Raw genomic sequence first — 27,151 nt, forward strand, 5'->3', positions numbered from 1 at the left:
CTTTAACCCCTTGAGCTCCCGTTCGTTGGCATGCTGGTTCTATTTCTTTCCTTTCTCGGTTAAGTTTGAGTTGCTTTAGAATTTGGGGGCAAAATTCACCGAAAAGTGTCAATTTGGTTATGGTCTGGAGGAGAGCCACCTGATGTGCGTTGACTCAGCACATCATCACTGGAAGTCTGAAAATTCAATAATACTACATCCACTGACTCCCCTTTATCATTAATGTTGGCAACATCCTCAAAAAGCTCCAACAGGTACATTAAACGTGATTTCCCATTCATCAATCCATGTTGACTCTGTCGAAACAGATGAATATTATCTAAGTGTCCATTTATCATGTCCATGATAAAATATTTTAGCGTCTTGCCTATTACCAATAAAGGGCTAGCAGGTCAGTAGGTCCCTGCCTTATCTCTCCCTCCCTTTTTAAATAGTGGAGTATCATTTCCTATCTGCAGGAACCATTCCAGAATCTATAGGATTTTGGAAGACGATCACCAATGCATCCACTATCTCCATAGATACGTCTTTCAACACTCTGGGATATAATTCATCAGGTCCGGGGATTTCAGTACCATTCATTTCTCCAATGCAACCTTATTAGTAGTAGACATTTATTTCAATTACACATACTCCCTTGTCCCTTGAATCACTAATTCTGGGAGATTTATTATATCTTTCTCTGTGAAGACAGACACAAAGTAATAATTTCGCTTCTTTGCCATTTCCCTCTTCCCCATTATAAATTTTCCTGACTCTGCCTATAATGGACCCACATTTGTCTTAGCTGAACATTTCTTTTTCATGTACCGGTGGGAGCTTTTTATGTTTTTTGCCAGTTTACAGTCTCCCCTTCTCTATCAGTTTCTTGTTCCTCCTTTGCTGGATTCTAAAGTCCTCCCAATCCTCAGGTTCACTGCTATTTCTGGCAACTTTACAGGCTATTTCTTTTAATCTTATCCAATCCTGAATTTCCTTGGCCACAGTTGACTGACTTTTCTGTTTGGATTTTTATGCCTTAACGGAAGGTATAACTGTTGTGAACTCTGGAATAATTCTTCAAAGACTGCCCACTGGTTAAGTACCATCATATCTGTTAATGTATTTTCCCAATCCACCTGAGCCAATTCCCACGCCCCCCCCTCCCCGCCCCCCCCCTCCTCCCCCCCTCCCCCTCACCACCCCCCATACCTTCATAGTTTCCTTTGTTGAAATTTAGTACTTTGGTTTCAGATTGACCTACTTGACTTTCAAACATATCAGCTGCAGCCTTCAAGGGGTAGGTACACCCACAGTGCTGTTAGGGAGGTAATTCCAGGATTTTGACCCAGTGACAGTGAAGGAATGGTGATATATTTCCAAGTTGTGGCGGTGAATGACTTGGAGGGAATCCTCCTGGTGGTGGTGTTCCCAGGTACCTACTGCTCTTGGTCTTTTGGATGGTAGTGGTCGTGGAAGGTGTCAGGTGAGTTACTGCAGTACAACTTGTAGATGGTACACACAACTGCCACTGTTCATTGGTGGTGGAGGGATTGAATATTTGTGGAAGGGGGAGCAATCAAGCGGACTGCTTTTTAATGGCATTACCATTGCCAAATCATCAATATCATAGGGATCACTACTGACTAAACTCAAATGGAATTGCTTCATAAATATTGCTCTAATTAGAGCAAATCAGAAGCATGCTATTCAGTAAGGCACCCCAAAGTCTCTCCACCACCTATAAGGTGCAAGTAAGAAGTGTGATAGGATATCTCCACTTAACCTGATGGCTGCAGCTGTAACGGCACCAACGGTCATTAATCTCCATACCATTCAGGATAAAGCAATACGCACCCCATCCATGGGTTAAAACATCCATTTCTTTATGGTTACAGAGTTTACCATCACAAGATAAAGTGCAGCAACTTGCCAAGTCTTCTTTAGAAGCACGTCCCAAATACTTGACAATAAACGTATGGAAGCTTCCAAATTCCATTCCGAGGCACATGCCATTATGAATTGGACTTATTTCATTATTCCTTCATTGTCACTGGACAAAATCCTGGCATTCCCGACTCAACAACATTGCGTGAGTATCTTCACCTCATGGACTGCAGCAATTCATTTACAGGTTCACTCTTAGATCTTTGCAGAATCACAGAATTATTATGGCTCAGAAGGAGGCCATTTGGCCCATCGTATCTGCACTGGCTCTCCAAACAAACATCTTGACTTAGTGCCTTTTCTCTGTATCACTGCACACTTTTCTATTCAAGCAATCATCTGATGTCCAATTGAATGCCTCAATTGAACCTGCCTCCACCACACTTCCAGACAGTGCATTCCAGACCCTGAACCATTATCTATGGAATTCCTTGCCCAGTGAAGCAGTAGAGGCTCCTTCATTAAATGTTTTTAAGATAAAGATAGTGTTTTGAAGAATAAAGGGATTGAGGGTTATGGTGTTCGGGCCGGAAAGTGGAGCTGAGTCCACAAAAGATCAGCCATGATCTCATTGAATGGTGGAGCAGGCTCGAGGGGCCAGATGGCCTACTCCTGCTCCTAGTTCTTATTTGTTGTGTGAAAAAGGTTTTCCTCACATCACATTTGCTTCATTTACAAATCACTTTAGATCTGTGCCTTTTTTTGAGTCGGATCAGTTTCTCCCTGTCTGCTCAATCCAGCCCCTCATGAATTTGAATGTCTCTATCAAATCTCCTTTTCCAGGAGGGTCGGGGAAGTTATATGATGTGAGCAAGGGAGCGGCTGCGTTTTCACGAACTCTAGCTCTGCTCATTTTTTAATCCTTTATTTTATCCAAGTGCAGATTTCATTATTGTCTTTTTTGGGGGATATATGTCTCTGGGTGATCCTGATTGAGGTTTTGCGATGAGAAGCTGTAGAGAATCCTCGTTTGACCGTGGCAGTCGGAGTTGGCCGAGGTAGAGCCCCGCTTGCAAAGGCATTATTGTTGGCAAACAGGCCTACGTCTGGGCGGTGCTGTGTGCATCGGGCTGGTGACGGCCATTGAGAATGTTGTGCTCGATAAGAATCTTGGCTCCATGGTGCAGGTCTTTGGAGTTTGATAGGGCACTTTCTCAGGTAAGGGCCCACCTTTGATTTGTTAAGTTCCTGCTGCATGGTGTGTCATCTATCCTTACGGGTTCGAGATCCTGTCATGGCTTTGGCCTTTTTAGAGGGTGTGATTTAACGAAAAAAAGCAGAGTCCTGTTTTGGGCGGATTTAGCGGGGTCGTTCCCGGCGTTGTAGCGACAGGAACAACACTGCTATCTAATGGAACTCTGTTACTTTTTCGGGCCTTGTTGGGGACTACCCTGCTGAGGCCACACTCAGTCACATTTCCTGCAACGAGGAGCTCCGCTCGCCAGTGGAGGACGAGATTGGGGGTCCATTTTTAAATGGCGCCCCGATCTCTTGACCCCCCAATGCGACCCCCGTACTCCCCCAACTCATCTTTTGGGGGGTCCTCAAGCCCCTCCCCGCACCCATCTCATAATGGCAGGGCACCCCAGGCCCGATTCTCATCATGGGCAAAATGACAGGGTGCCAGGTTAGCATTACCATGATGCCCAGGTGACAATAAGAGTGCCAGGGTACCATCCTGCCCAGAGGCCGACCACCTGCGGGGCCTCAGATCGCCTGGGCGACCCTCCCCCCCCCCCAAGTGCTGTTCCGCCTGATCCCCGTTTGTGGAGACCAGTGCTACATAGTGCCCGGCTGGGATCTCCTCAGCAAGGCTGATAGATCTTGGCGGCTGGTTATTTCTGGCGTAGGCATACTTAAGTGAGCAGTTAAGTTCACCTGACTGTGCAATTCTGGATCCCACCCGTTGTGGGCGCAACAACCGGCGGTAATCGCTGAAGAGACCTCTTGCGGAATTTACTGCCCACGTTCCGTCCCGATTCCGGTGTTATTATCCTGCTATTCTTCAATAATCTTGGACTTTGCTCCCTTGTGGTTAAATTGTTGATTATTGTTTATTGTCTTTTCTCCTTCAAGGGTGCGCGAGGTGTGAGTATGAGAGTGAGAGTCGCCTGTTCCCCTGTTCTAGCAAAAGCCAGATTGAGTCGATTATATTTTTACTCCTTTTTTTAATTCTATGCTGTAATCCTTGTGGTTATGCGGAGTGTTTTCTGGACATCCCTTCTCTCATTAAAATGAAGATGACTGGAACCAAGGAAGATGGTTGTGGAGGTTGGAGGTCAATCATCTTAGCTCCAGGGCATCACTGCAGGTGTTCCTCAGAGTGTTGTCCTTGGCCCAACTATCTTCAGCTGCTTCATCAAGGACCTCCTTTCCATCATAAGGTCAGAAATGGGGATGTTTGCAGATAACTGCACAATCTTCAGCGCCATTCTTCACTCCTCAGATACTGAGGCAGTCGATGTCCAAATGCAGCAAGACCTAGACAATAGCCAGGCTGGGGCTGATAAGTGACAAGTTACATTTGTACCACACAAGTGTCAGACAATGACCATCTCCTACCAGAGAGGATCTAACCACTGCCCGTTGACATTCAATGGCATTACCATCGGTAATCCCCCACAATCAACATCCTGGTGGGATTGCCATTTCTCAGAAACTGAATTGGACTAGTTAATACTGTGGCTACCGGGGCAGGTCAAAGGCTAAGAATCCTATGGCGAGTAACGCACTTCCTGACCCACAAAGGCCTGCCCACCAGCTACAAGGCACAAGTCAGGAGTGGAATGGAATACTCTCCACTTGCCTGGATGAGTGCAGCTCCAGCAACACTCAAGAATCTCGACACCATCCAGGACAAAGCAGCCCGCTTGATTGCTCCCCCTTCCACAAATATTCAAACCCTTCACCACCGGCGAACAGTGGCAGCCGTGTGTACCATCTACAATACGCACTGCAGCACCTTCGAAACCCACGGCCACTACCATCTATAAGGACAAGAGCAGCAGAGACTTGGAGGTTCTCCTCCAAGTCACTCACCACACCAACTTGCAAATATGTCACTGCTCCTTCTCTGGTGCTAGCGTAATATCCTGGAACTTCCTCCCTAACAGCACAGTGGGTGTATCTACACCTCAAGGACTGCAGTGGTTCAAGAAGGCAACTGCCCACCACCTTCTGAAGGGCAACTAGGGATGGGCAATAAATGCTGGCCTAACCAGTGACACACACATCCCGTAAATTAATTTTAAAACATTTTTTAAAGGGTGATGGTGGTTGGTTGGTGTAGAATTTGGTGGTAGGGTTAAGTCCTCATTGAGATTTGGGATGGCCCCCCAGTTATAGCTAACCGTATAGAATCTTTATTTTGCTTTTTTTTATTTTGAATGAAAGAATCCTTCGATGGCTGGGCAGATTATGTATCCTGGGAGGACGGGGTTCCTTCTAAGTTTTCCTCGATGTTGGCGTTTTTGGGGGGGTCTTTGTCTTTAGAGCTATTGGAATAGGAGGAATTGTGTGGCGGTGCACACCGAGCTGGGTTGGATTAATCCTTGACCGATTTGTTGAAAAGAGAGGCTGTTTACCATTTTTCAACATTGTTAGAGACCTTCCCCCATTTGGGGGTATGTTTTTTGGGGACGGGGGGGGGGGGACGGGGGGGGGGGTGGAGGGGGGGATTAGGCACCCTCCTCCAAGTGGTCTATATGATTGTTTCCTGAGTGTCTGACTCTGGTTGGGTTTTCCATGTGGAAACTGTTTATTTTTCTGTTGAGGCAGCGTTATCATTTTCCTTAATATTCCTTGTGTGATGGGGTGGTTAATATTCCTCGCTCAGGCGTTCTTCCCTTTGAGTTTTTTTCTTCTTCTCTTCATCTGGGTGAGCAGTGTGCTGTTATAAATCCTGGTCCAGTCCGGTGGTCTATGGGAGGTTACCCTTATTGTACTGGGGAGGAGGGATTCAACCCGCACTCCCAGGGCACCCAATTATTGGGTGTCATAATGATTCTTTTTTCCTTTGGTGAGGGCAACACCCCGGCTGGGGCTGGTGTAGTTTATTTTGTGTAAATGTGGGTGGTCCACTGCCCTGGGTGTGGTTGATGAGGTGCAGGATCTGCTGGGGTGTAGGTTTTGGGATGTGCTGGTGGGCCGAGGGTGGATCCTGTCTGTCAGAATGTTCTGGGCTAGGTCAGGGCCAGTGCTGTGGTTGGCATCCCATTGCCGCCTGGAGCTTGGGATGTCCCTTCTCGAACGCAGTTATTAGTGACATCCTGAAAGGCTGGATTTTGCTTTTTCTGTGCACAGGGGCTGTGGTTGAGCCGAGTCCTGTACTTTGGTTGATATCCTGCTGCCCCCCCCCCGCCCCCCCCCCCCCCTCTCCGCCGCCGCCAATGGTCGGGACGCTTTCCTGTTTGAATGAGAAGCTTGTTCTCTTCTTCATTAATGGGTGGAATATGCTCCAGGGGAATACAGTCCCATGGTGGGGTCCAGATCCTTTGTTATCCTGTGATCCATTCCTAGTCGTTACTGGGGTTCTCGCGTATTTTTGTTGTAAGTTTCTTTTTTTTAAGGGAGGTATAAAGAATCCGTGATTCGTTCCTGCAAGGGTGCCGATCGCTCCGGTATCCGAGGAGAGGATGCTGACATTGAGGGAGATAAATATTGGTGCAAGGCCGAACATGGCATGAAAGATTTACCCTGAAGTCTTGTGCCAATTGCGAGGGTAATGTCCACCATTTACCATGTTTTCATGGTCTTATCCAATAGAGGCATCAATTTATATCTAAAGAGTATTGAGCTCGTTATACTTCTGTTCTCTTGTCCCCCTCTGTATTTGTGTATGCTGAGCATTTTGTTTGCTTGTTGGCTATGTCATTTTTGTGGTTTTGCTGCATTATTTGTCAAAATGTGAAACCTTAATAAACGTACTTGTAGAAAAAAATCTCCTCTTAGCCTTCTTCTCTCCACAGAGAACAGTTCCAACCTCTCCAATCTATCCTCATATCTGAAGTTTCTCATTCTTGTAAACCTCTTCTGCACTCTCTCCAATATGTTCACATCCTTCCGATAGTGTGGCGCCCACAATACTCCAGCTGAGGTCTAACTCATATCTTGTATAAGTTGAGCATAGCCTTCTTGCTCTTGTACTCCATGCCCCTATTAATGACACCCAGAATACTATATGCTTTATTAGCTGCTCTCTCCACCTGTCCTGCCACCTTCAATGATCTATGCACACAAACATCCCTTTAAGAATTCCATCCCTTAGGGGCAGCACGGGTGGCGCAGTGGGTTAGCCCTGCTGCCTCACGGCACCGAGGTCCCAGGTTCGATCCTGGCTCTGGGTCACTGGCCGTGTGGAGTTTGCACATTCTCCCCGTGTTTGCGTGGGTTTCGATCCCACAACCCAAAGATGTGCAGGGTAGTGGATTGGCCATGCTAAATTGCCCCTTAATTGGAAAAAAATGAATTGGGTACTCTAAATTTATTTTTTTAAATACAAAAAACAAACAAAAAAATAATTCTATCCCTTATTTTATATTGTCTCTTACTGGAAGATGTCTAGAAATGTCATGATTGCTGGAGCAAAATTTTACATTATCTAGATAAACATTATTAAAGTAAAGCCATCCCAAGTGATAGCCATCCCAAGTGATCATCGAGAGCTTGTGTTCTTGGAGAGCTGCTGTCAAGTCTTAACGTGAACTTAACAAATTAACTTTTCTTTAAACAAAGTGTATTTTTTTCAATTAAGTGTAAACCTGCTAAAATTGAAAAGATCATCTCCGTCAAAATTGAAAAGGAGAGCTGGGGTTTGGGGTGGGGGTTGGAATCAGCTTCAGAGACATTTCTTTAATCAAATAAACCCGCTCATTCTGTCCTTGTCTGTCATTGGGGATCACACTGCGAGCAGACTTGTCACAGGGACAATAGGACTGGACTTGAAATTGTTCAGCAGCAAGAGGTGGGTGGATGTCAGTCAGCGTTGAAATGGCTCAACAGACCACTGGAATGCGTTCAGCACCAAAAGCAACGAGGAGAGCACAGACATTTGCTGTGATTTTTGTCTGGGAATAGTTGGGAGCGGATCGGTGCTGCAAAAACACCACCTTTCTTGCCCGAGGCTCCCTCGGATGGGAGGGGAATGTGGTCAAGGATTGAGGCTCTTGAGTGTGTGTTTAAACTTGGATTACAGGAGGTTGCTATGACACACTTCGCCCTCTGTACTGCTCTCTCTCTACCTCTCTCTTTAGCTTTCACGTGGAATCGCATCCATTACAGTTAGAGCAGCTACGTATAATACAAAGATAAAAAAAAACAGCCAAATCAGCAGCGTCTCGAACCATACTGGGGCTTGTGACGGTATATTTAGCACAGGAAACGTCGTGGATTTTATTGGTTTCAAAGGGAAGGCTCCTGTAATGTCTGGATTAATGTCACAATTCTAAAAAAAACCCGGAATATAAGGTAAATATGTACATGTAATAAAGATACCATTTTCCAAAGCACATTAAATAAACCTGCCTCGGTGCTCCCGTCTCCAGGATTGATTTGCAATCGAAATTAAATGAAATGGTTGGGTGTAAAGCGTAATAAACTTATTTCCCTACTAGTTCCGATTGTAATTGTGTCATTCCCTGGGAGACGGGTTTTTTTTGGGGTGGGGGGTTGCTGTCTGATCTGACGTTTAAATTGTCTTCAGCAGGCTGCCGATCGCTTGCCGCACGCCAAGAACCAAGTTGAAGCTGCCTTGTGCTATGCTTCTGAGTGGATATTGGCGGTGAGCGGACCGAGCCGACGACGCGGATGAAACGAGAGATGGCTTCCCGCAAAATAAATCTCCAGTGTCCCATCGCGTCTAATAACGCCTCTTACCTCAGAAAGGTAATCTTCTGGACAATTCTGATCGCCTGTCTTCCATCCTGGTGAGTGGTTGTCAATTGTTTTCCGCTTTGCCTGTGCCTTAGCGTTTTCCAGAATAGAATTAGAATTGGAAACCCCCTCAACCCCCCCTCCCCCATTACTGCATTCACGAGAAGGCTTTAGCTTCCTATCAGGTGTTCCACAGTTCCGTTGCTATGGGTCATCGAGACTGTCCAAATTTCAACTTGGCTTTATGTGTGTTTATTTTTCCTGAAATGTTGCAACATGTCAAGCGGCCCCTCAACTCTCCATCGCATTCGCCTGCAAGTCTGGGGGCAGAATTCGGCTTCCATCGCCCACATATCCTTCGTGGCGGAGAAAGGGATCATAGGATTCCTCTGCATGGCTCCTCTCTGTCCCTATGTTTTTTTTTTAAACATGGTGGGGGGTGGTTTGCAGGGGACGCCAGAAAGGACGGTTCGATCACAGCTGCCTCGGTCCCCGTGTAAAGGCTTTCCATTGCAACAGAAACCCCCCCTGCCTATTTCCCATGCCCTCCCCTGGAGGTCATAGTTTGCCCCACACAGGCACATACATATGGGCAGTCGCCCAACCAAAGATGCATTCTCAGTCACATATTCTGACAAATAAAGGGCACTGGGGCGTACATACCTTACACACAGTTACATAAACACATGTGCCTGTACACACACACACACACACAAAGACATGTAGCTGCTTTGTTTGACAGCTGTCAGCATGGGGTGAAAGTCTCCATGAATCCAGGTTGCACATTCTCCAGCCAATGGAGCGCAAAGGGCGGTCAGATGGAGCAGTGGCACCAAGTGTTTTCCGAATGGCTCTAATGGATACAGGCCCTGTCAGGTTTATACCAGCCTTGGAAAGCTACCCTTACGCTTGGGATTCCCAAGTTTATTGGTGGTGAGGTGAGGGCAGGAGATGGGGTGAATGATGCATCCAATTACTTCCCACGCTTGAAGGATTGAATATGTCGCCTGTGGCTGTCCCCAACAATTGAAAAGATAAATACATTTGCAAAGTTAGACAACACAACACAGGTTTCCCACTATTGGGGTTACAGAGGAGAAGTTCCAGATTAAATTGATTTGATGGCGACACATTAAAATTGGACTTTATAGATAGGTCACTAAGAGGACTACATGTAGGTGTCATCATACTATGCTAAGATCTCCATTGCAGAGGCAGTAATGTAGGGACTTGCAGTTAAAACAGTTCGGTAGAGATTGGAGAGACAGACACCTGTTATTTTTCAATAGAAAAAAGTTTGCCCTTTGTGGATTGAATAGATGGCCTGATGAAAACAGAAAAGTGGCCTTACCAATCCATTCTCAACCATGTTGGTAATCTGTGGCCTGGGCCAGATTATGCATTCATTTTCTTAGAAATTTTTAAAAAATGCTGCAAGGAAAGAGAAGACAACCAATTTTCTTTGTAACCAAAGCCGTTGGATACTAAATCACAACAAATGGATAATTCAGAGCTGCCTTTCTCTCCATCACCCTTCCTCTCCCACCTCACCACACATATGTCTTGGAAGTATTTTTTTTCCTTGGGTGACTATGTGGAGTTTGCGCATTCTCCCTGTGTCTGTGTGAGTTTATTCCGGTTGCTCCGGTGTCCTCCCACAGTCCTAACATGTGAGGGTTATGTGGATTGGCCATTCTAAATTTCCCCTTAGTGTCAAACATTTAGATGGGGTTACAGGGATAGGACTGATGCGTGGGCCTCGGTAGGGTGCTCTTTTGGAGGGTCAGTGCAGACTCGATGGGCGAATGGCCTCCTTCTACACTGTAGTGATTGTATGATTCAAAGGTAGGAAAAGATAAAAACACATGGAAATGTTGAATAAATGTTACACATTGAACAGTTTTCAAAAATGAGAAAGTATAATGTGTTATAATCTATACTTTTACAGAAGCACCGGGATATCTATTTTATTTCATATATGAGCAACTCTGCTCCTTTGGGCTGAGATTTACAATCTGATGATCTTAATCCTAAACTTTATTTTTTTTAAATAAATAAAAACATGCTGTGCTTTCTGATAACATCAAGCTGCCTACCAAGTACAAAGGAAAACAGATCATTTTTGGCCTACTAATTAACTCAGTGACTGTTATATAGTTTTTAAAAGATCATGAACTCATATAGTGGCACTTTTTCCTTTCACGTGTGCAGTAATCACCAAAACAGGCGATGGATGCCGCAGTGGCAAATTAAACTCTCTGAGCCCTCTGAATTTTTTGCGGGGAAGGAACCGTCTTCAATGACGTGAATCATTGATGGTGGTACTGTCTATTACAGATCAAAGAGGGGTACCAAAGATTAACTATGACATGTTCCAGCCTCTAATTTCCCTGAAAATATAATAACTATTATCATTAGCCAACATTATTTGATGTAATAATTCCAATTTACATACAGTGATTTTAACAAGGTATGTACTGTTTCCTGAAGTTTGTACTGACCATATTGAAATAAACACTGAAGTTGTAACTTTACTGATGTGCTTTCAATAACGGTACACACCATGCTATGTATTATGCAAAACTGCAGTTTAGAGTCCATTTTTTGGTATGTATCAACAATTGACCCCAAACCTTTAGTTTTGTTTGCATAATGCCTTGTAGCCATTGCTCAGGGAATAACATTTCTACTTTGCAAAGACATTTATGTTTTGGTGTGAAATAAATTAAGTGGTTAAGTTATCCTAAGAATAATAATCTTTAATTATCATCACAAGTAGGCTTACATTAACACTGCAATGAAGTTATAGTGAAAATCCCCTAGTTGCCCCACTCCGGCGCCTGTTTGAGTACACTGAGGGAGAATTCAGAATGTCTAATTCACCTAACAAGCGCTTCTTTCGGGACTTGTGGGAGGAAACCCACGCAGACACAGGGACTCCGCACAGACAGTGACCCAAGCGGGAATCGAACCTGAGACCCTGGTGCTGTGAAGCAACAATGCTAACCACTGTGCTACCGTGTCACCCATAATATATGCGATGATGCATATAAAAGCCAATGTTATATACTCATTGATGACCCCAGGTCTTAAGTCAGTATCTTGCATGGCAATTACAAAGGCCCATTCTGGAGACTTTTTAAAAATCTCACACTCCAGTGCAGTACACTCCAATGCAGCACAGGGGAAGGGCTGCACTGTCAGAGGTACTCTCTTTTGGATGAAATGTTTGTCAGAGGTTGCATCTCCCCTTTCAGATAATCATACAAGCTCACATGGCACCATTTCAGAGAGGAGCAGCAGAGATTTCCCTCATATCCCGGTCAAAATTTATTTCTCAGCCAGCATCACATTCGGATCATCTGCTCATGATTTCATTCCTGTTTGTGGGGCCTTGCTGTGCACAAACTGGCTCTCATTTCACCAACAACAAAACTGTGACTTCACTTTGCAAGTACTTCACTGGTTAGAAAGTGTCTTGAGATTTCTTGAGGTTGTGAAAGACACAATGTAAAATACACAACTTTCTCAATTATAACTTCCCTTATGTCGCTTGAAATTTAGTTGCAGAACAGCAAGGAATATGAATCATCAATCAAGGGTAATTAGTAATACTTTCAAAGGACTTTCATGTGTTGGTCTGAAATAAGCCTTAAGCGATAGAGTTATCTTAAGAAGAACAGCAACATGAAAAATAAGTGAATACTACATTAAAACAGAAAATGGTATAACTACTCATCAGGCCTGAGAAATATCAGAGAAACAGAGTTAACCTTCTGGTGGATTACCTTTCATTAGAACTTGGAAAAGTGAGAAATATAACCAGTTTAAAATAGGTCAAATGAGGGAGGGTGGAAAAAGAAGAAAAGGGAGGGTTGCTGACTTGAGAAGTTAACTCTGTTTCCCTCCATCGATGTCACCTGGCCTACTGAGTATTTGAAGCATCTTCTGTTTTTATTACAAAATGGGATTGAATAGATGGCCTGATGAAAACAGAAAAGTGGCCTTACATCACACTATTCCATTCTCAACCATGTTGGTAATCTGTGGCCTGGGCCAGATTATGCATTCATTTTATTAGATGGTTTTTTAAAATGCTGCAAGGACAGAGAAAACAACCAATTTTCTTTGTAATCAAAGCCTTTGGATACTAAATCACAACAAATGGATAATTCAGAGATGCCTTTCCCTCCATCACCGTTCCTCTCCCACCCCACCACACATGTGTCTTGGAAGTATTTTCTGTAAGTTTTCCTTGGCTGACTATGTGGAGTTTGCGCATTCTCCCCGTGTCTGTGTGGGTTTCTTCCGGTTGCTCCGGTGTCCTCCGACAGTCCAAAGATGTGAGGGTTAGGTGGATTGGCCATGCTAAATTTCCCCTTAGTGTCCAAACATTTAGGTGGGGTTACAGGGATAGGACTGGTGTGTGGGCCTAGGTGATAGGGTGGATGATGGGAGACGTTCAATGGCAAATGACTTGAGATAGATGAGTTGGCGCAGAGCCAAGGTAATGGGACAAACAAAGAAACAAAATAAATAGAAGCAGAAAATGCTGGATAAACTCAACAGGTTTGGCAGTGTCTGTGGAGAGAGAAATTGAGTATTGAGTGTGTATGACCTTTCTATAGGAGAGACATACAGACTCAAAACTTTAACTCTGTTTCTCTCTGTACATTTGCTGCCTGGCCTGCTTACTTTTCCCAGCATTTTTTGTTTTTATTTCAGATTCAGATCACCTGGACTACACCCCAGGGATCTAAAAGAGATAACTGAGGAGATTGTGGAGGCATTGGTGGTGATCTTTCAGGAATCACTGGAGGCAGGGAGGATCCTAGAGGACTGGAAAGTGGCTAATGTAACACCGCTGTTTCAGAAGGGAGGGAGGCAGAAGATGGGGAATTATAGGCCGTTTAGCCTGACTTTGGTCGTTGGTAAGATTTTAGAGCCCATTATTAAAGATAAGATCGCGGGGTACTTGGAAGTGCATGATAAAATAGGACTGAGTCAGTGTGGCTTCATCAAGGGGAGGTCATGTCTGACAAATCTGTTAAGAGTTCTTTGAGGAGGTAACAAGGAAGTTAGACAAAGGAGAATCAGTGGACGTGATTTATTTAGATTTCCAGAAAGCCTTTGACAAGGTGCCGCATAGGAGAGTGTTAAATAAGTTAAGAGCCCATAGTCTTAAAGGTAAGATCCTGGTATTGGTAGAGGAATGGCTGACTGGCAGAAGGCAGAGAGTGGGGATAAAGGGGTCTTTTCCAGGATGGCAGCCGGTGACTAGTGGTGTGCCTCAGGGTCCGGTGCTGGGACCACAACTTTTCACAATATAAATTAACGATCTGGAAGAAGGAACTGAAGGCACTGTTGCTAAGTTTGCAGATGATACAAAGATATGTTGAGGGGCAGGTGGTATTGAGGAAGTAGGGGGGGGGGGGGGGGGGCTACAGGAGGACTTGGACAGGCTAGGAAAGTTGGAAAAGAAATAACAGGTGGAATAAAATGTGGAAAAGTGTGAGGTTGTGCACTTTCGAAGGAGGAATGGAGGCACAGACTATTTTCTAAATGGGGAAATCAGAAACACAAAGGGACTTGGGAAACGGTGTTCAAGATTCTCTTCAGGTTAACGTGCAGCTTCAGTCGGCAGTTAGGAAGACAAATGCAATGTTAGCATTCATGTCGAGAGGGCTAGAATACAAGAGCAGGGATGTAACTCTGAGGCTGTATAAGGCTCTGGTCAGACCCCATTTGGAATATTGTGAGTAGTTTTGGGCCCCATATCGAAGGAAGGTTGCGCTGGCCTTGGAAAGGGTCTAGAGGAGGCTCACGAGAATGATCCCTGGAATGAAGACCTTGGTATGAGGAACACCTGAGGACTCTGGGTTTGTACTCGTTGGGGTTTAGAAGGATAAGAGGAGATCTTATTGAAACTTACAGGATACAGCGAGGCCTGGATAGAATGGACGTAGAGCGGGTGTTTTCACTTTTAGGATAAACTAGAACCAGAGGACACAATCTCAGGCTAAAGGGACAATCCTTTAAACCAGAGATGAAGAGGAATTTCTTCAGCCAGAGGGTGGTGAATTTGATGAACTCTTTGCCGCAGAAGGCTATGGAGGCCAAATCACTGAGTGTCTTTAAGCCAGAGATAGATAGGTTCTTGATTAATAAGGGGATCAGGGGTTATGGGGAGGAGGCAGGAGAATGGGGATGAGAAAAATATCAGCCATGATTGACTGGCAGAGCAGACTCGATGGGCTGCGTGACCTAATTCAGCTCCTATGTCTTATGGTCTTATTTCCATCATCCATAGTATTTTGTTTTTATAAGGAAACAAAAGATGGACCTGAGGAGGTGTGAAAAGCAGAATAATGAACAGCTTCAAAGGCAAGGAGCTGGATTTTCCATGGGGTCGGGCGCTACTTCTCATGCCATCTCGGAAGGAAAGTCAGTCTCAAACCAATCAACTCTTTAAAAGACTTCCCCTCAGTGGCATCACGCTGTGGGCAGGCTAAACCGGCTCAGGGCCAGACATCCGCCCCCTCAGAAAGTCTCACCTTTGAGAGTTGCCAACTAATTTGATCGGCCATCAACTTTCACAGTCCTCGTGGCAATCAAAATCTGAAATTGGAGCTGTTGGTGGGACTGGAAGGATGCAAAGGACGAAGAGTGATGCCGATTCTCCACCTTGCACCCTCGCCGACATCTCTATCCTTGGCTTCCTGCAGTGTTCCTATGAAGCTGAATGTAAGCTTGAGGAGCAGCATCTCATCTTGCACATTCCAAACTTTTGGACTACCACTGAGTTCAACAATTTCCAAACTGGAATAAATCCTGGGGTTTTTAGGGCAGGAAGGGATTGGAGAGCTTAGGGAAGGGGGACAGGGGGAAAGGGGGTTGGTCTTTGGAGGGCTGGCAGTGAGGGAAAACAGGAGGGTAACATCTTTGGGGTGGATTGGGGGGGCACCCCCTGAATGCTGTGCCCCCCATCTCCCTCCCCCTTCCTTCCCATCTTTTCAAATGAGTTCTTTCAAAATCAGGCTTTAGACTCTGACACACCTTCCACTCCTTAACCTTTCCTGACAGTGAGACAGATTGAGTACCCACTAACTTCTTACAAGTTAAGCAGTTAAGGTCTTCGCAGGCCTAAGGATGGGTGCACGGCCTACCTACACTCTGTATTTTGGGAAATGGGTTTGGGGTGGGCAGGAAGGAGCTGGGCTGTACAACCGACACACTTTGTGCTCCCGTGGAAAATACGGCTGGCAGGGTGCTGTAAAATCCAGCCCAAGAAAAGTGAGATTAAAATCAACACATGCAAGGAAAAGGAAATAAAATGTAGGCCAGAGATTAGGACAGAGAGGTTAGAAATTGTTGGAATGTGCAAGGTGAGAGGCTGTTCATCGAGCTTACATTAAGTTTCATAGGAACACTGCAGGAAGCCAAGGACGGAGATGTCGGTGTGAGTGCAAGGTGGAGAATTAACATGACCACTCACAGAAGCTCGGTTTCTCGCTGACAGACTGAATGGCGGTTTTCCACAAAATTGTCACCCAATCTGCATTTGGTCTCCACAGAGCAGAGCAGACCGTTTTGTGAGCAGGGAATATGGTATAAAAATTTGAAAGCTGTTTCAGGGGGAAGGAGTATTTGAGCCCTTGAAAGATGAGAAGGGTAGGTGTTATATCTCATGCAATTGCATGGAAAGGTGTTATGGGACAGTGATGGGCTGTTGGGGGTTATTGAGGAGTGGGCCAGGGTGTTGCATTTTACGTTTTGGAATACCGAAAGGGAAGGGGAAGGGAAGATGTGTTTGGGCACATCATGCTGGAGGTGTCAGAAATGGTGGAATTTCATCCATTTGATACAGAGGATGGTGGGTGCAAGGTGAGGACAAAGTGACTCCTATCATGGCTCTTGGAGGCAGGTGAAGGTTTGAAGGCAGAAGTGCGGGAAATGGGACGGAGAAAGTCAAGAGCCCTGTCATTCATGGTGGGGGTGTGTGGGGATAATCCTCAGTTGAGGGAAAAGAAGGATATTTCAGAAACGCTAATGTGGAATGTTGCATCAAGAGAAAAGATGAGATGAAGATGGAAAAATTGGGTAAATGGAATGAAGCCTTTATCGAACTGTACAGGAAATGTAGCCAATATAGCTGTGGAAAATTAGTGGGTTTCTGGTGAATATTTGCTGATGGCATCTCTCCAGAAATGGAATCAGAAGTTGAGGAGGGCAAGGGAAGAGTCTGAGAAGGTAAGAGAGGGTGGAAATTGGAACCAAAGCTGACATTTTCCCATTCAGTATCAGAGGAGGAAACAACTCCAAAATAGTCATCAATGTACTGGAAAAGGAGTTGAGGGAGGGGACCTGAGTACTGGAACAAGGAATCTTCCACATCTCACAAAAAGGCAGCCACAGCCAGAAATCACTCATAGCAACACCTTTTATTTGGAGAAAGTGAGAAGAGCTAAATGAGAAATTGTTCACGTTTAGCCGGCAGAGGAGGGTGCTGGGGGATGGAAACTGGTTGGACCATTCAAGGGAAAATGGAGAGCCTTCAGACTGTCCTCGTGGGGGATGGTGGTGCAGAGATATTGGCAGCCCATTGCGAAGAGGAGACAGTGAGGGTCAGGAAATTGAAAACTGTTAGAAGTAACAAAGGGCAACAGAAGAGTCACGGATTTAGGTGGGGAGACGCTGGTCCAGTGGAAAAATATAGAGTGAAGATTGGTTGTTCAGGGTTGGGGCCTATGAAGTTTCAATAAGAATGTCAATGTTACATAGTCATTGAGCATCCCATATCACAAATCTAAATTTTGCGCATAAATTCATTATTTCATATATTATTTTCCTGTTGCATTCTGATTATTGAATGAAGTAATCCTTCTCAGGAGCATTCTCACCATCAGCTGGTTGCATTCTCACATATCCTTATTATTCCTCTTTCTGTTCTGGCTGCACTAATACACTGTGTGAAACAGCAGATGTAATGTGAAAATTGTGGGTAGGAAATCTGACATAACTGGCTTGTGGCAGTGAATCTCCCAAATAAAGAATATTTCATTCCCGATGTATCTCACTATTGATTGGTGACATTTTTCTTTGTATTTTTTTATCTCAATTTTCCAAGTTCTGGCAAAAATGAAGATGAAGACTATGAAGATTTGATACTTAACAAAACATGGGTATTGACTCCAAAAGTTTATGAAAGCGATGTTACTCTTATTTTAAACAATTTATTGGAAGGGTATGACAATAAACTCAGGCCTGATATAGGAGGTACGTGTACTTGAGCATCCATTTATGCAATTTTTTAAATTTTTAAATGAATTTCATTTTTTTCAAAATTTCATGTGCATTTAAAAAAAAATGTAATTTCTAAATGAGAGATCTAATCCTGACAACTTGGTATATTTTATTCCAGTGAAGCCAACAATAATTGGTACTGACATGTATATAAATAGCATTGGTCCAGTGAATGCTATCAATATGGTAAGTAATACCAATATCAATCTTAACTTTTGTGTTATTAGAGCTGTAATGCTAATATGTCAAATTTTGATTGATTCGGACCTTTGATTCCTTATTAATGTTTGGGTCATAAAAACATAAGTAGGAGCAGGAACAGGCCTTTCAGCTTCTGGAGCCTGACTTGCCATTCGATAAAATCAACGTTGATCTGATTTTTACCTCAGCCTCACTTTCCGGCCTGTCCCCCATGATCCTTGACACCCCAGCAGATGAAAAAACGTTGTCTTCCTCAGCCCTGAATATTTAATTACCCAGCCTCCATTGCGCTCTTGGGAAGGGAATTGCAAAGATTAGCCACTCTGAGGGAAGAAATTCCACCTCATCTCTGTTTTAAATGGAAGACCGCTCATTTTGAAAATGTGTCCCCTAATTCTGGATTCTCTCAGGAGGGAAAATATCTTCTCATCATCTCAGCTGTCGAGCTCTGCTCAGCATCTCAGCTGTCGAGCCCCCTCAAAATCCAATGGGCGGGATTCTCCACTCCCGCGCCGAAGTGGCCGCACCGTCGTGAACGCCGTCGACGTTCACGACGGCGCGAAACGGCCCCGGTCCCGACCGATTCAGGCCCTGACAATGGGCCAGGATCGGGGCCGCGTCATCTACACGCGGCAGGCCTTGTCACCCGCGTAAAGGTGGCGCCGCATAGACGACGCGGCCGGCGCCGCATAACAGGCATCATCCACGCACGCGTGGTTGCCACCCTCTCTAAGTCCGCCCCGCAAGAAGATGGCAGACGGATCTTGCGGGGCCGTGGAAGGAAGGAGGTCCTCCTTCAGAGAGGACGGCCCGACGATCGGTGGGCACCGATCGCGAGCCACCCCACATCTGAGGTACCCCCTGGTGCAGGGTCCCCCCTCGCCCCCCCCGCAGTTCGCCCCCCCAGCGTTCACGCACCGCTCACGACTGCAGCGACCAGGTGTGGACGGCCCCAGTGGGAACCCGCCGTTTTGGCCTGGACGCTTGGCCCATCCGGGCCTCAGAATAGCGGGGGTGTCAGAGAATCGCCATTTTCTGTGTTCCGGCGATTCTCCGGCCTGTGGCCCGCGAAACTCGACCGGGCCGTTCCCATCGCTTGGGGGAATCGCGGGAGGGCATTGGACCGGCGGCCCGGGAAATTTTGGCGGCCCAGGCGATTCCCCCAACCGGCGTGGGAGTGGAGAATCGCGCCCTATATGTTTCAATAAGATCATCTCCCATTACTCTAAACTGCAAAATACAGATCTCAACCTATCCTCAGAAGACAACTCCTTTATCCCAGTACTCAATCTAGTGACCTTTCTCTCTGAAGTGCCCCCAAAGTACACCTCTTTTAAAGAAATGAGACCAAAACTTCATGCAGTATTCCAGATGTGGCCTCATAAACTTCCTGTAAATTTGTAGTGAGACTTCCTTTGCAAAAGGCTATCAATTTATTTGCCTTCCAAATTACTTGCTGTGCCTGCATATTAACCTTTTGTGATTCACATACAAGGGCCGGGATTCTCCGACCCTGCGCCTCGTCGGAGAATCCTCGGGGGGAGGCGCGTATCCCACCCCGCCGCCCCGTGCCGGCTTCCCTATTCTCCAGCACCGTTTATCGTGCGCCCGTGGGATTCCCACCGCGCTGGCACCCAGTAATTCTCCGGGCCCCGATGGGCCGAGTGGCCGACGAGTTTCGCCGAGTCCCGGCGGCGTGGATTACTCACCTCCCTCACAGCGGGACCTGGAAGGTAAGTGCACAAGGGCAGTCCTGGAGGGGGGGTGGGGGGATCGAACCCCGTGGGGGAGGGGGGGGAGCCCCCACGGTGGCCTGGCCCGCGATCGGGGCATACCGCGGGCTGGTTCTGTGGGGGCCTACTTTACACTGCGCCGGGCCCCTGTAGGGCTCCGCCATATTGCCCGGGGGTTGGCAGGAGAAGGGAACCCCTGCGTATGCGCGGAAATACGCAGCCCGTTCCGCGCATGCGCGGAAATGCGCAGGCCGTTCTCGCATGCGCGAACTCGTGCGGGCCGTTCGGCGCTGGCTGGAGCTGTGGGAACTACTGTGGCGGCAACCTCGCCCCCTAGAAAGGGGAGAATTCCTCTTGAGTAGTTGGCGCCGGTTTTCACACCGGCGTGGGGACATAGCCCCATTATTGGAGAATCCCGCCCAAGGTCATCTATATTCTTCTGTGCCGTAGCATTCTGTAGCCTCTCTTCATTTGAATAATATTCTTGTTTTTCCATTCTTCCCACCAAACTGAACAGCCTCATATTTCCCCACATTATACTCCCTCTGCCTAACATTTGCCCATTCACTAAACCTATCTGTATCCCTCCGCAGACTCTTTGTGTCCTTCTCACAATTTGCTTTCCTAAGTATCCTCAGAAAATTTGGCTACTCAATTTGGTCAAACTCAACCAAAATATTTTAGTAGCCTGGTGTTCCACATGCTCGATGTACTGGCAGAAGTAAGGTTGGCTAAACCTGATCATTTTTTATTCATGCAGAGGAAGTGGGTGTTTCATAGCAAGGATGGTATTTATCATCTATTCCCAATTGCCTTCGAATCAATGCAGTCCATCTAGGTACACACACCATGTTGTTAGGGAGGGAGTTCCAGGATTTTTATCTCGTGACAATGTAGGAATGGCAATATAGTTCCAAGTCAGGATGGTATGTGATTTGCAGGGGAACTTATGCATTGTGGTATTCCTGTGTGCCTACAGCCCATGTTCTTCTCGGAGACCCGGTTCGTGGGTTTGGAACAAGCTGTTGAAGGAGCTTTGGCGAGTTTCTGCAGTGCATCTTGTAGGTGGCATGTCCCACAGCTATGATACATCTGTAGTTGATGGAATAAGTACATTTTTGAGATGGCGGATGGGTTGCCAATCAAGCGGAATAAATGGTGTCAAGCTTCTTGAGTGTTGAAGCTGCAGGCATTCAGTCGGGTGTGTTCTGTCATATTTCTAACTTATAGAACATAGAACATAGAACATAGAACAATACAGCGCAGTACAGGCCCTTCGGCCCACGATGTTGCACCGAAACAAAAGCCATCCAACCTACACTATGCCATTATCATGCATATGTTTATCCAATAAACTTTTAAATGCCCTCAATGTTGGCGAGTTCACCACTGTAGCAGGTAGGGCATTCCACGGCCTCACTACTCTTTGCGTAAAGAACCTACCTCTGACCTCTGTCCTATATCTATTACCCCTCAGTTTAAAGTTATGTCCCCTCGTGCCAGCCATATCCATCCGCGGGAGAAGGCTCTCACTGTCCACCCTATCCAACCCCCTGATCATTTTGTATGCCTCTATTAAGTCTCCTCTTAACCTTCTTCTCTCCAACGAAAACAACCTCAAGTCCATCAGCCTTTCCTCATAAGATTTTCCCTCCATACCAGGCAACATCCTGGTAAATCTCCTCTGCACCCGCTCCAAAGCCTCCACGTCCTTCCTATAATGCGGTGACCAGAACTGTACACAATACTCCAAATGCGGCCGTACCAGAGTTCTGTACAGCTGCAACATGACCTCCCGACTCCGGAACTCAATCCCTCTACCAATAAAGGCCAACACTCCATAGGCCTTCTTCACAACCCTATCAACCTGGGTGGCAACTTTCAGGGATCTATGTACATGGACACCTAGATCCCTCTGCTCATCCACACTTTCAAGAACTTTACCATTAGCCAAATATTCCGCATTCCTGTTATTCCTTCCAAAGTGAATCACCTCACACTTCTCTACATTAAACTCCATTTGCCACCTCTCGGCCCAGCTCTGTAGCTTATCTATATCCCTCTGTAATCTGCTACATCCTTCCACACTATCGACAACACCACCAACTTTAGTATCGTCTGCAAATTTACTCACCCACCCTTCTGCGCCTTCCTCTAGGTCATTGATAAAAATGACAAACAGCAACGGCCCCAGAACAGATCCTTGTGGTACTCCACTTGTGACTGTACTCCATTCTGAACATTTCCCATCAACCACCACCCTCTGTCTTCTTTCAGCTAGCCAATTTCTGATCCACATCTCTAAATCACCCTCAATCCCCAGCCTCCGTATTTTTTGCAATAGCCTACCGTGGGGAACCTTATCAAACGCTTTGCTGAAATCCATATACACCACATCAACTGCTCTACCCTCGTCACCTTCTCAAAGAACTCAATAAGGTTTGTGAGGCATGACCTCCCCTTCACAAAGCCATGCTGACTATCCCTGATCATATTATTCCTATCTAGATGATTATAAATCTTGTCTCTTATAATCCCCTCCAAGACTTTACCCACTACAGACGTGAGGCTCACCGGCCTATAGTTGCCGGGGTTGTCTCTGCTCCCCTTTTTGAACAAAGGGACCACATTTGCTGTCCTCCAGTCCTCTGGCACTATTCCTGTAGCCAATGATGACATAAAAATCAAAGCCAAAGGTCCAGCAATCTCTTCCCTGGCCTCCCATAGAATCCTAGGATAAATCCCATCAGGTCCCGGGGACTTATCTATTTTCAGCCTGTCCAGAATTGCCAACACCTCTTCCCTACGTACCTCAAATATTATGATTTGCAGATAGTGGAAAGATTTTGGGGAGTTAGTGGCATAGTCCAAAAGGTCAGTTGGTGAAGGGTAGAACTAGAGTCTGATTTAACACACATTAATAAGATTTATTTAAAGATTCACATTACAAACATATACCTTCTCGCTAAAGAACCCCAATCACAGTGTGGAAATCTTATGAGAGCACAAGTGAATCTCCACATAATGCCCACCACCAGCATAAAATGGATTTAATTAATATTCAACTAATAATCAGGAAGTAAGCTACTCAACACAAAATACCTCGCCTTTGACCTGCTCTTGTAGCCACAGTGTTTATGTGCCTGGCTGGACCAGAGGTTTCTAGTTACTGGCAGCCCTAAAGATGTTGATGGAGGATTCACCAATGGTGTTGCCCCTGAACATCAAGGGGTGGTGGTTAGATTCTCTTCTGGAGATGGTCATTGTCTGTCACTTGTGTAGTGCAAATGTACTTTTCACTTATTAGCCCAACCTTAATATTGTCCAGGTCTTCCAGTCATGGGCACAGACTGTTTCATTGAAGAAACATTCCTGACAAAATTCCGAAGTTATTTTATTGCAAATGCAAGTAACACTTTTATTGCAAATGCACTGATGTGGTACATGCAATTTTTACATTCCAGGGAGATTATGTGCTGAGGCTTTATATTTACAACTGAATAGCCTTTTAGGGGCAGCACGGTAGCATAGTGATTAGCACAATTGCTTCACAGCTCCAGGGTCCCAGGTTCGATTCCCGGCTTGGGTTACTGTCTGTGCGGAGTCTGCACGTTCTCCCCGTGTGTGCGTGGGTTTCCTCCGGGTGCTCCGGTTTCCTCCCACAGTCCAAAGATGTGCAGGTTAGGTGGACTGGCCATGCTAAATTGCCCTTAGTGTCCAAAATTGCCCTCAGTGTTGGGTGGGGTAACTGGGTGATGGGGATAGGGTGGAAGTGTGAGGTTGGGAAGGGTGCTCTTTCCAAGAGCCGGTGCAGACTCGATGGACCGAATGGCCTCCTTCTGCACTATAAACTCTATGATTGTTCTGTGATTGTTCTCTGATAAATGGTGTTCTTTAGATATTTTTGGAAGGGTTGGCCAGTCTTTACAATGTTGGTAAATCCTGAGATTCAAATACAATAATGCCATCCACATGTCACATTTGCATGCTGGACATTTTGCCCTTTTGGCATCACTGCAGAAAAGCCTGTCTTTTATGGGTAAATCAAGACTCCCAGAATGTTCCAATTACACATGAATGTTGATTTTTATGTTTCCCATGTGACAAATCAAGTTTCATGATTTATTTTGTATTTTTGTTTTCCTTTGTAATTCTGTGCACCATGCCTTGACAAGCCTACTGGTATATTTGAGATGGGTGCCTAGAAATTTGGATTTGCAGCACCTATATTTTAGACACTACCGATCCGAAGTCCAAATATGGCAGGTAAAAGGCAGTCACAGATTTCTGACCAGAAATACGCTGTCAACCATGATTGAAAATTATGTTGTGCTGATGGTCGAGTCACATACCAGCAACATTTGAAGGCAAGAATAATTGATGTTGGAGATGCTTCCTAAAGGACCCACTCAAAAATGCTTCCATCACCCCAGTGATTCATTTGCCACCCACTGATGTGGCAGAGCATAAAGTGGTGCTAACTCACCATCACCATTTAAAGGGACTGTACAGTACTTACAGGTCATTATTTCGCACTAGCACAGCATAAATTGGAAGGCTTCAGTGCCTCAAAGTACAGCTGAGATGTGACCATGGGTAATGCATCAAGCTTGTCTGGTTCCGCTACCCCAGCAGCAGTAATGACTCTTTCATCTGGTGACAGTCCTCCGTGCTACCTTTATTTCAATTAAGCTACCAAGTTATAGGCTGGCTATTGGGTGGTAAGGGTTATCTCCTCTGGACATGGCTTATGACTGCTGTCAACAATTCACACACAGCTCCAAAGCAGACATAGAATTAGGGCTGTGCTATTACAAGGAACAGCTGGTGTGCTCAAGCGACACTTTTGCTGACTGGATTGTTCTGTAGGAGCTTTGCAGTACATGCCTGAGCTAGTATCCATAATTGCCTTCATCTGCATACTATAGGGACCAACCTTTACCACTACCTTGGTAGTGACAAGTGCAGGATGAGGAGAAGAAAACAGAAGAGGAAGATGATGATGAGATGGAGGTAGTGTAGCAAGTAACGCAATGCCTACTTGCCTGAACTTTCAGAGACCCGCTCATTGAGACCTCACATCCTCCATTCACCAGCAGTGAAACAGCTTGCCGCTGGGTAGTGCAGAGTTTGAACATTGCTGAAAAAAGAGACATGCTATCAAAGCTTTTCATCTTGACTAAACTCTGGCTCGTTTCGCAGGGCAGTGCCTCAACCAATCAGAGATAACCTGCCCGGTTTGAATTTCAACTAAGTTGCGCCTCCACCAGAGTCCACTTGCCAACCAATCAGCACTCTCTTCTCATGTAGCATAAATTGTTGTTCCCTCGTTACCTTTTGGTAAATTCTTGCAAGTTATCCTGCTGAGTTTTGATAGCATGTCTCTTTTTTCAGCAATAGCCATGCAACTTCCTAACAAGCATCATTCAATGACATTCCTTCACCCTAACCTGTTGGGCCTCTTCACTTAAAGCACAACCACAGATTTTGACAAATAAATATTGTCAAAGTATGTCAGCATTGACCAAAAAATCATTAATCACCCTTGTTCAAGTCCTTAGTACCTGGCTTGTATACTCATTTTTCTATCCTTGTGCTCCTATAAAATGTTTCTCCAATGGCTATAGCTTGGCTGGTGGAAGTTGGTGAGCTTCAATTGGGGATGTTTCAGGATCCTGAGAGGATGACCTTGAATATCTCTGGGCCTAAAGGGCCTGTCTTCAGACTGAACTATCCTAGTTTGGGCTAACTGATTGAGTGACACTCACAAAAGTACTGGTTGTGTGTCTGACAGAGGAGCAGGCATGGTATCATCCTGAACAAGGGCTGCAGGTGCCTTTCCAATGGGATCATGTGCAGACACCTTGCTGGTACATGCAGAAATGATGTGATGCCCTGGAAGTTGCTGAAGCTACAATGGCAGGCTCTTTTGAAAGAAGGTAATCAGTTTGTCCTCCCGTAGAAGCTATCAGTGATGTCAGGAGGCCCCATCAGGGCAAGGCGGGGGGTTGCACTGTGATGCTGATGGATCTGATCACTTGGTTTATGTAGGATCGTCTCTGTGCCCTCACAAAGCCTTGGAAAATATCTGAATAGGGCTCCTCCATTCCTTATGATATTGCACACCAGCTTTCTTGCTGGCTTCTCAATGCACCAAGCATTTCCTGATCAATGTCCATCAGCTTTCTTCGACAGCCTGAATCTTCAAAGTTTGCATCTGAGTCTTCTAAAGAAGCATTTGTATGCAAACGTTATTCTGACGAACTGGTCACAGGTTCCTGCTCCTCTGTTTGAGCTCCTATGCACTCGTACCTAAAGAGTCACCAGATGCAGATACCTACTGTCACAAAGATGCTATGTGGAATTAATTTGAGACCTCATTGGCTGTTTTTACATACTAAACTTTTTAAATAGGGACATTTCACTGAAAAACAAAGAAAGACTTAAAATGACTGTCAGTTTGCATCTGTGCAGCCACAGTCCATTTCATGGAGAGGTCTATAGGGGCCGCAACAGACAACGACCTTGGAGGTGTGAAAGCTTCTTTCCTGCATCATCCAAATGAAAGAATGAACCATTCAGGAGACCATTGCTGGATCAGTAAATATAAATAACCTCAATTATCACAATGAACAGGAGGAGCCCTGCCAGGTCATGAGTTGATCAACGTCCTTTTGGAATACACAATCAGCATGGAGGGAAGTCATGTAATACAACCCTTTGTGCGGACGTCGAATTTGGCATTTGGCAGAGGTATTCTAGCTGCTGGAGGGAGTGGCTGTCTTTTGCCCTGTCTCTCTACAGTATTCCATCTAAACTTTGAACCCTGTTTTGCTGAGTTAAGAGTGTGTCTACATTAATATGCCATACAGAAATGCTCCACTAAAAACCATTGGATTTCTACAACAGTGTTTCAAAAAGAAAATGGACATACCAACCATGACTTTAAATCAACTGTTTCAGTCGAAGAATCAACACGTCCAGATACAATCAGCGAATCTTTATTGACTTTCCTTTTTCTTAACCTGCATGTCAATTTGGCCAAGTTTAACATCTGGTACTCTGTAAAGTTGCATATTTTCTGCATGCTTGTGTTCTGAGCGTGTTTGCGTGTGTTA

General features: G+C 45.4%; 1 protein-coding gene and 1 long non-coding RNA gene across 5 annotated transcripts in view; one reads left to right on the plus strand and one right to left on the minus strand.

Annotated features, from left to right (window-relative positions):
• LOC140427063 (uncharacterized) overlaps positions 1–9,278 on the minus strand; it is a 44,283-nt gene extending 35,005 nt beyond the window's left edge. For both annotated transcript variants that reach the window (XR_011948378.1, XR_011948379.1), the window contains exon 1: positions 8,800–9,278. This is a non-coding gene — a long non-coding RNA (uncharacterized lncRNA). The remainder of the gene's footprint in view (positions 1–8,799) is intronic.
• The window catches only part of LOC140427062 (gamma-aminobutyric acid receptor subunit gamma-2-like), a 178,554-nt gene continuing 159,301 nt past the window's right edge, over positions 7,899–27,151 (plus strand). Inside the window, exons 1-4 of one of the 3 annotated variants that reach the window (XM_072512532.1) lie at positions 7,899–8,391; positions 8,630–8,849; positions 17,924–18,072; positions 18,218–18,285. In XM_072512532.1, the coding sequence (XP_072368633.1) occupies positions 8,731–8,849; positions 17,924–18,072; positions 18,218–18,285 (336 nt within the window). In that variant the 5' untranslated portion in view covers positions 7,899–8,391; positions 8,630–8,730. Of the gene's footprint in view, positions 8,392–8,626; positions 8,850–17,923; positions 18,073–18,217; positions 18,286–27,151 lie in introns of all 3 variants that reach the window. The other 2 variants (XM_072512531.1, XM_072512530.1) reach the window with 2 other exon arrangements.

The sequence above is a fragment of the Scyliorhinus torazame genome, chromosome 7, assembly GCF_047496885.1.
Source record: "Scyliorhinus torazame isolate Kashiwa2021f chromosome 7, sScyTor2.1, whole genome shotgun sequence".
In the NCBI taxonomy this organism is placed as follows: domain Eukaryota; kingdom Metazoa; phylum Chordata; class Chondrichthyes; order Carcharhiniformes; family Scyliorhinidae; genus Scyliorhinus; species Scyliorhinus torazame.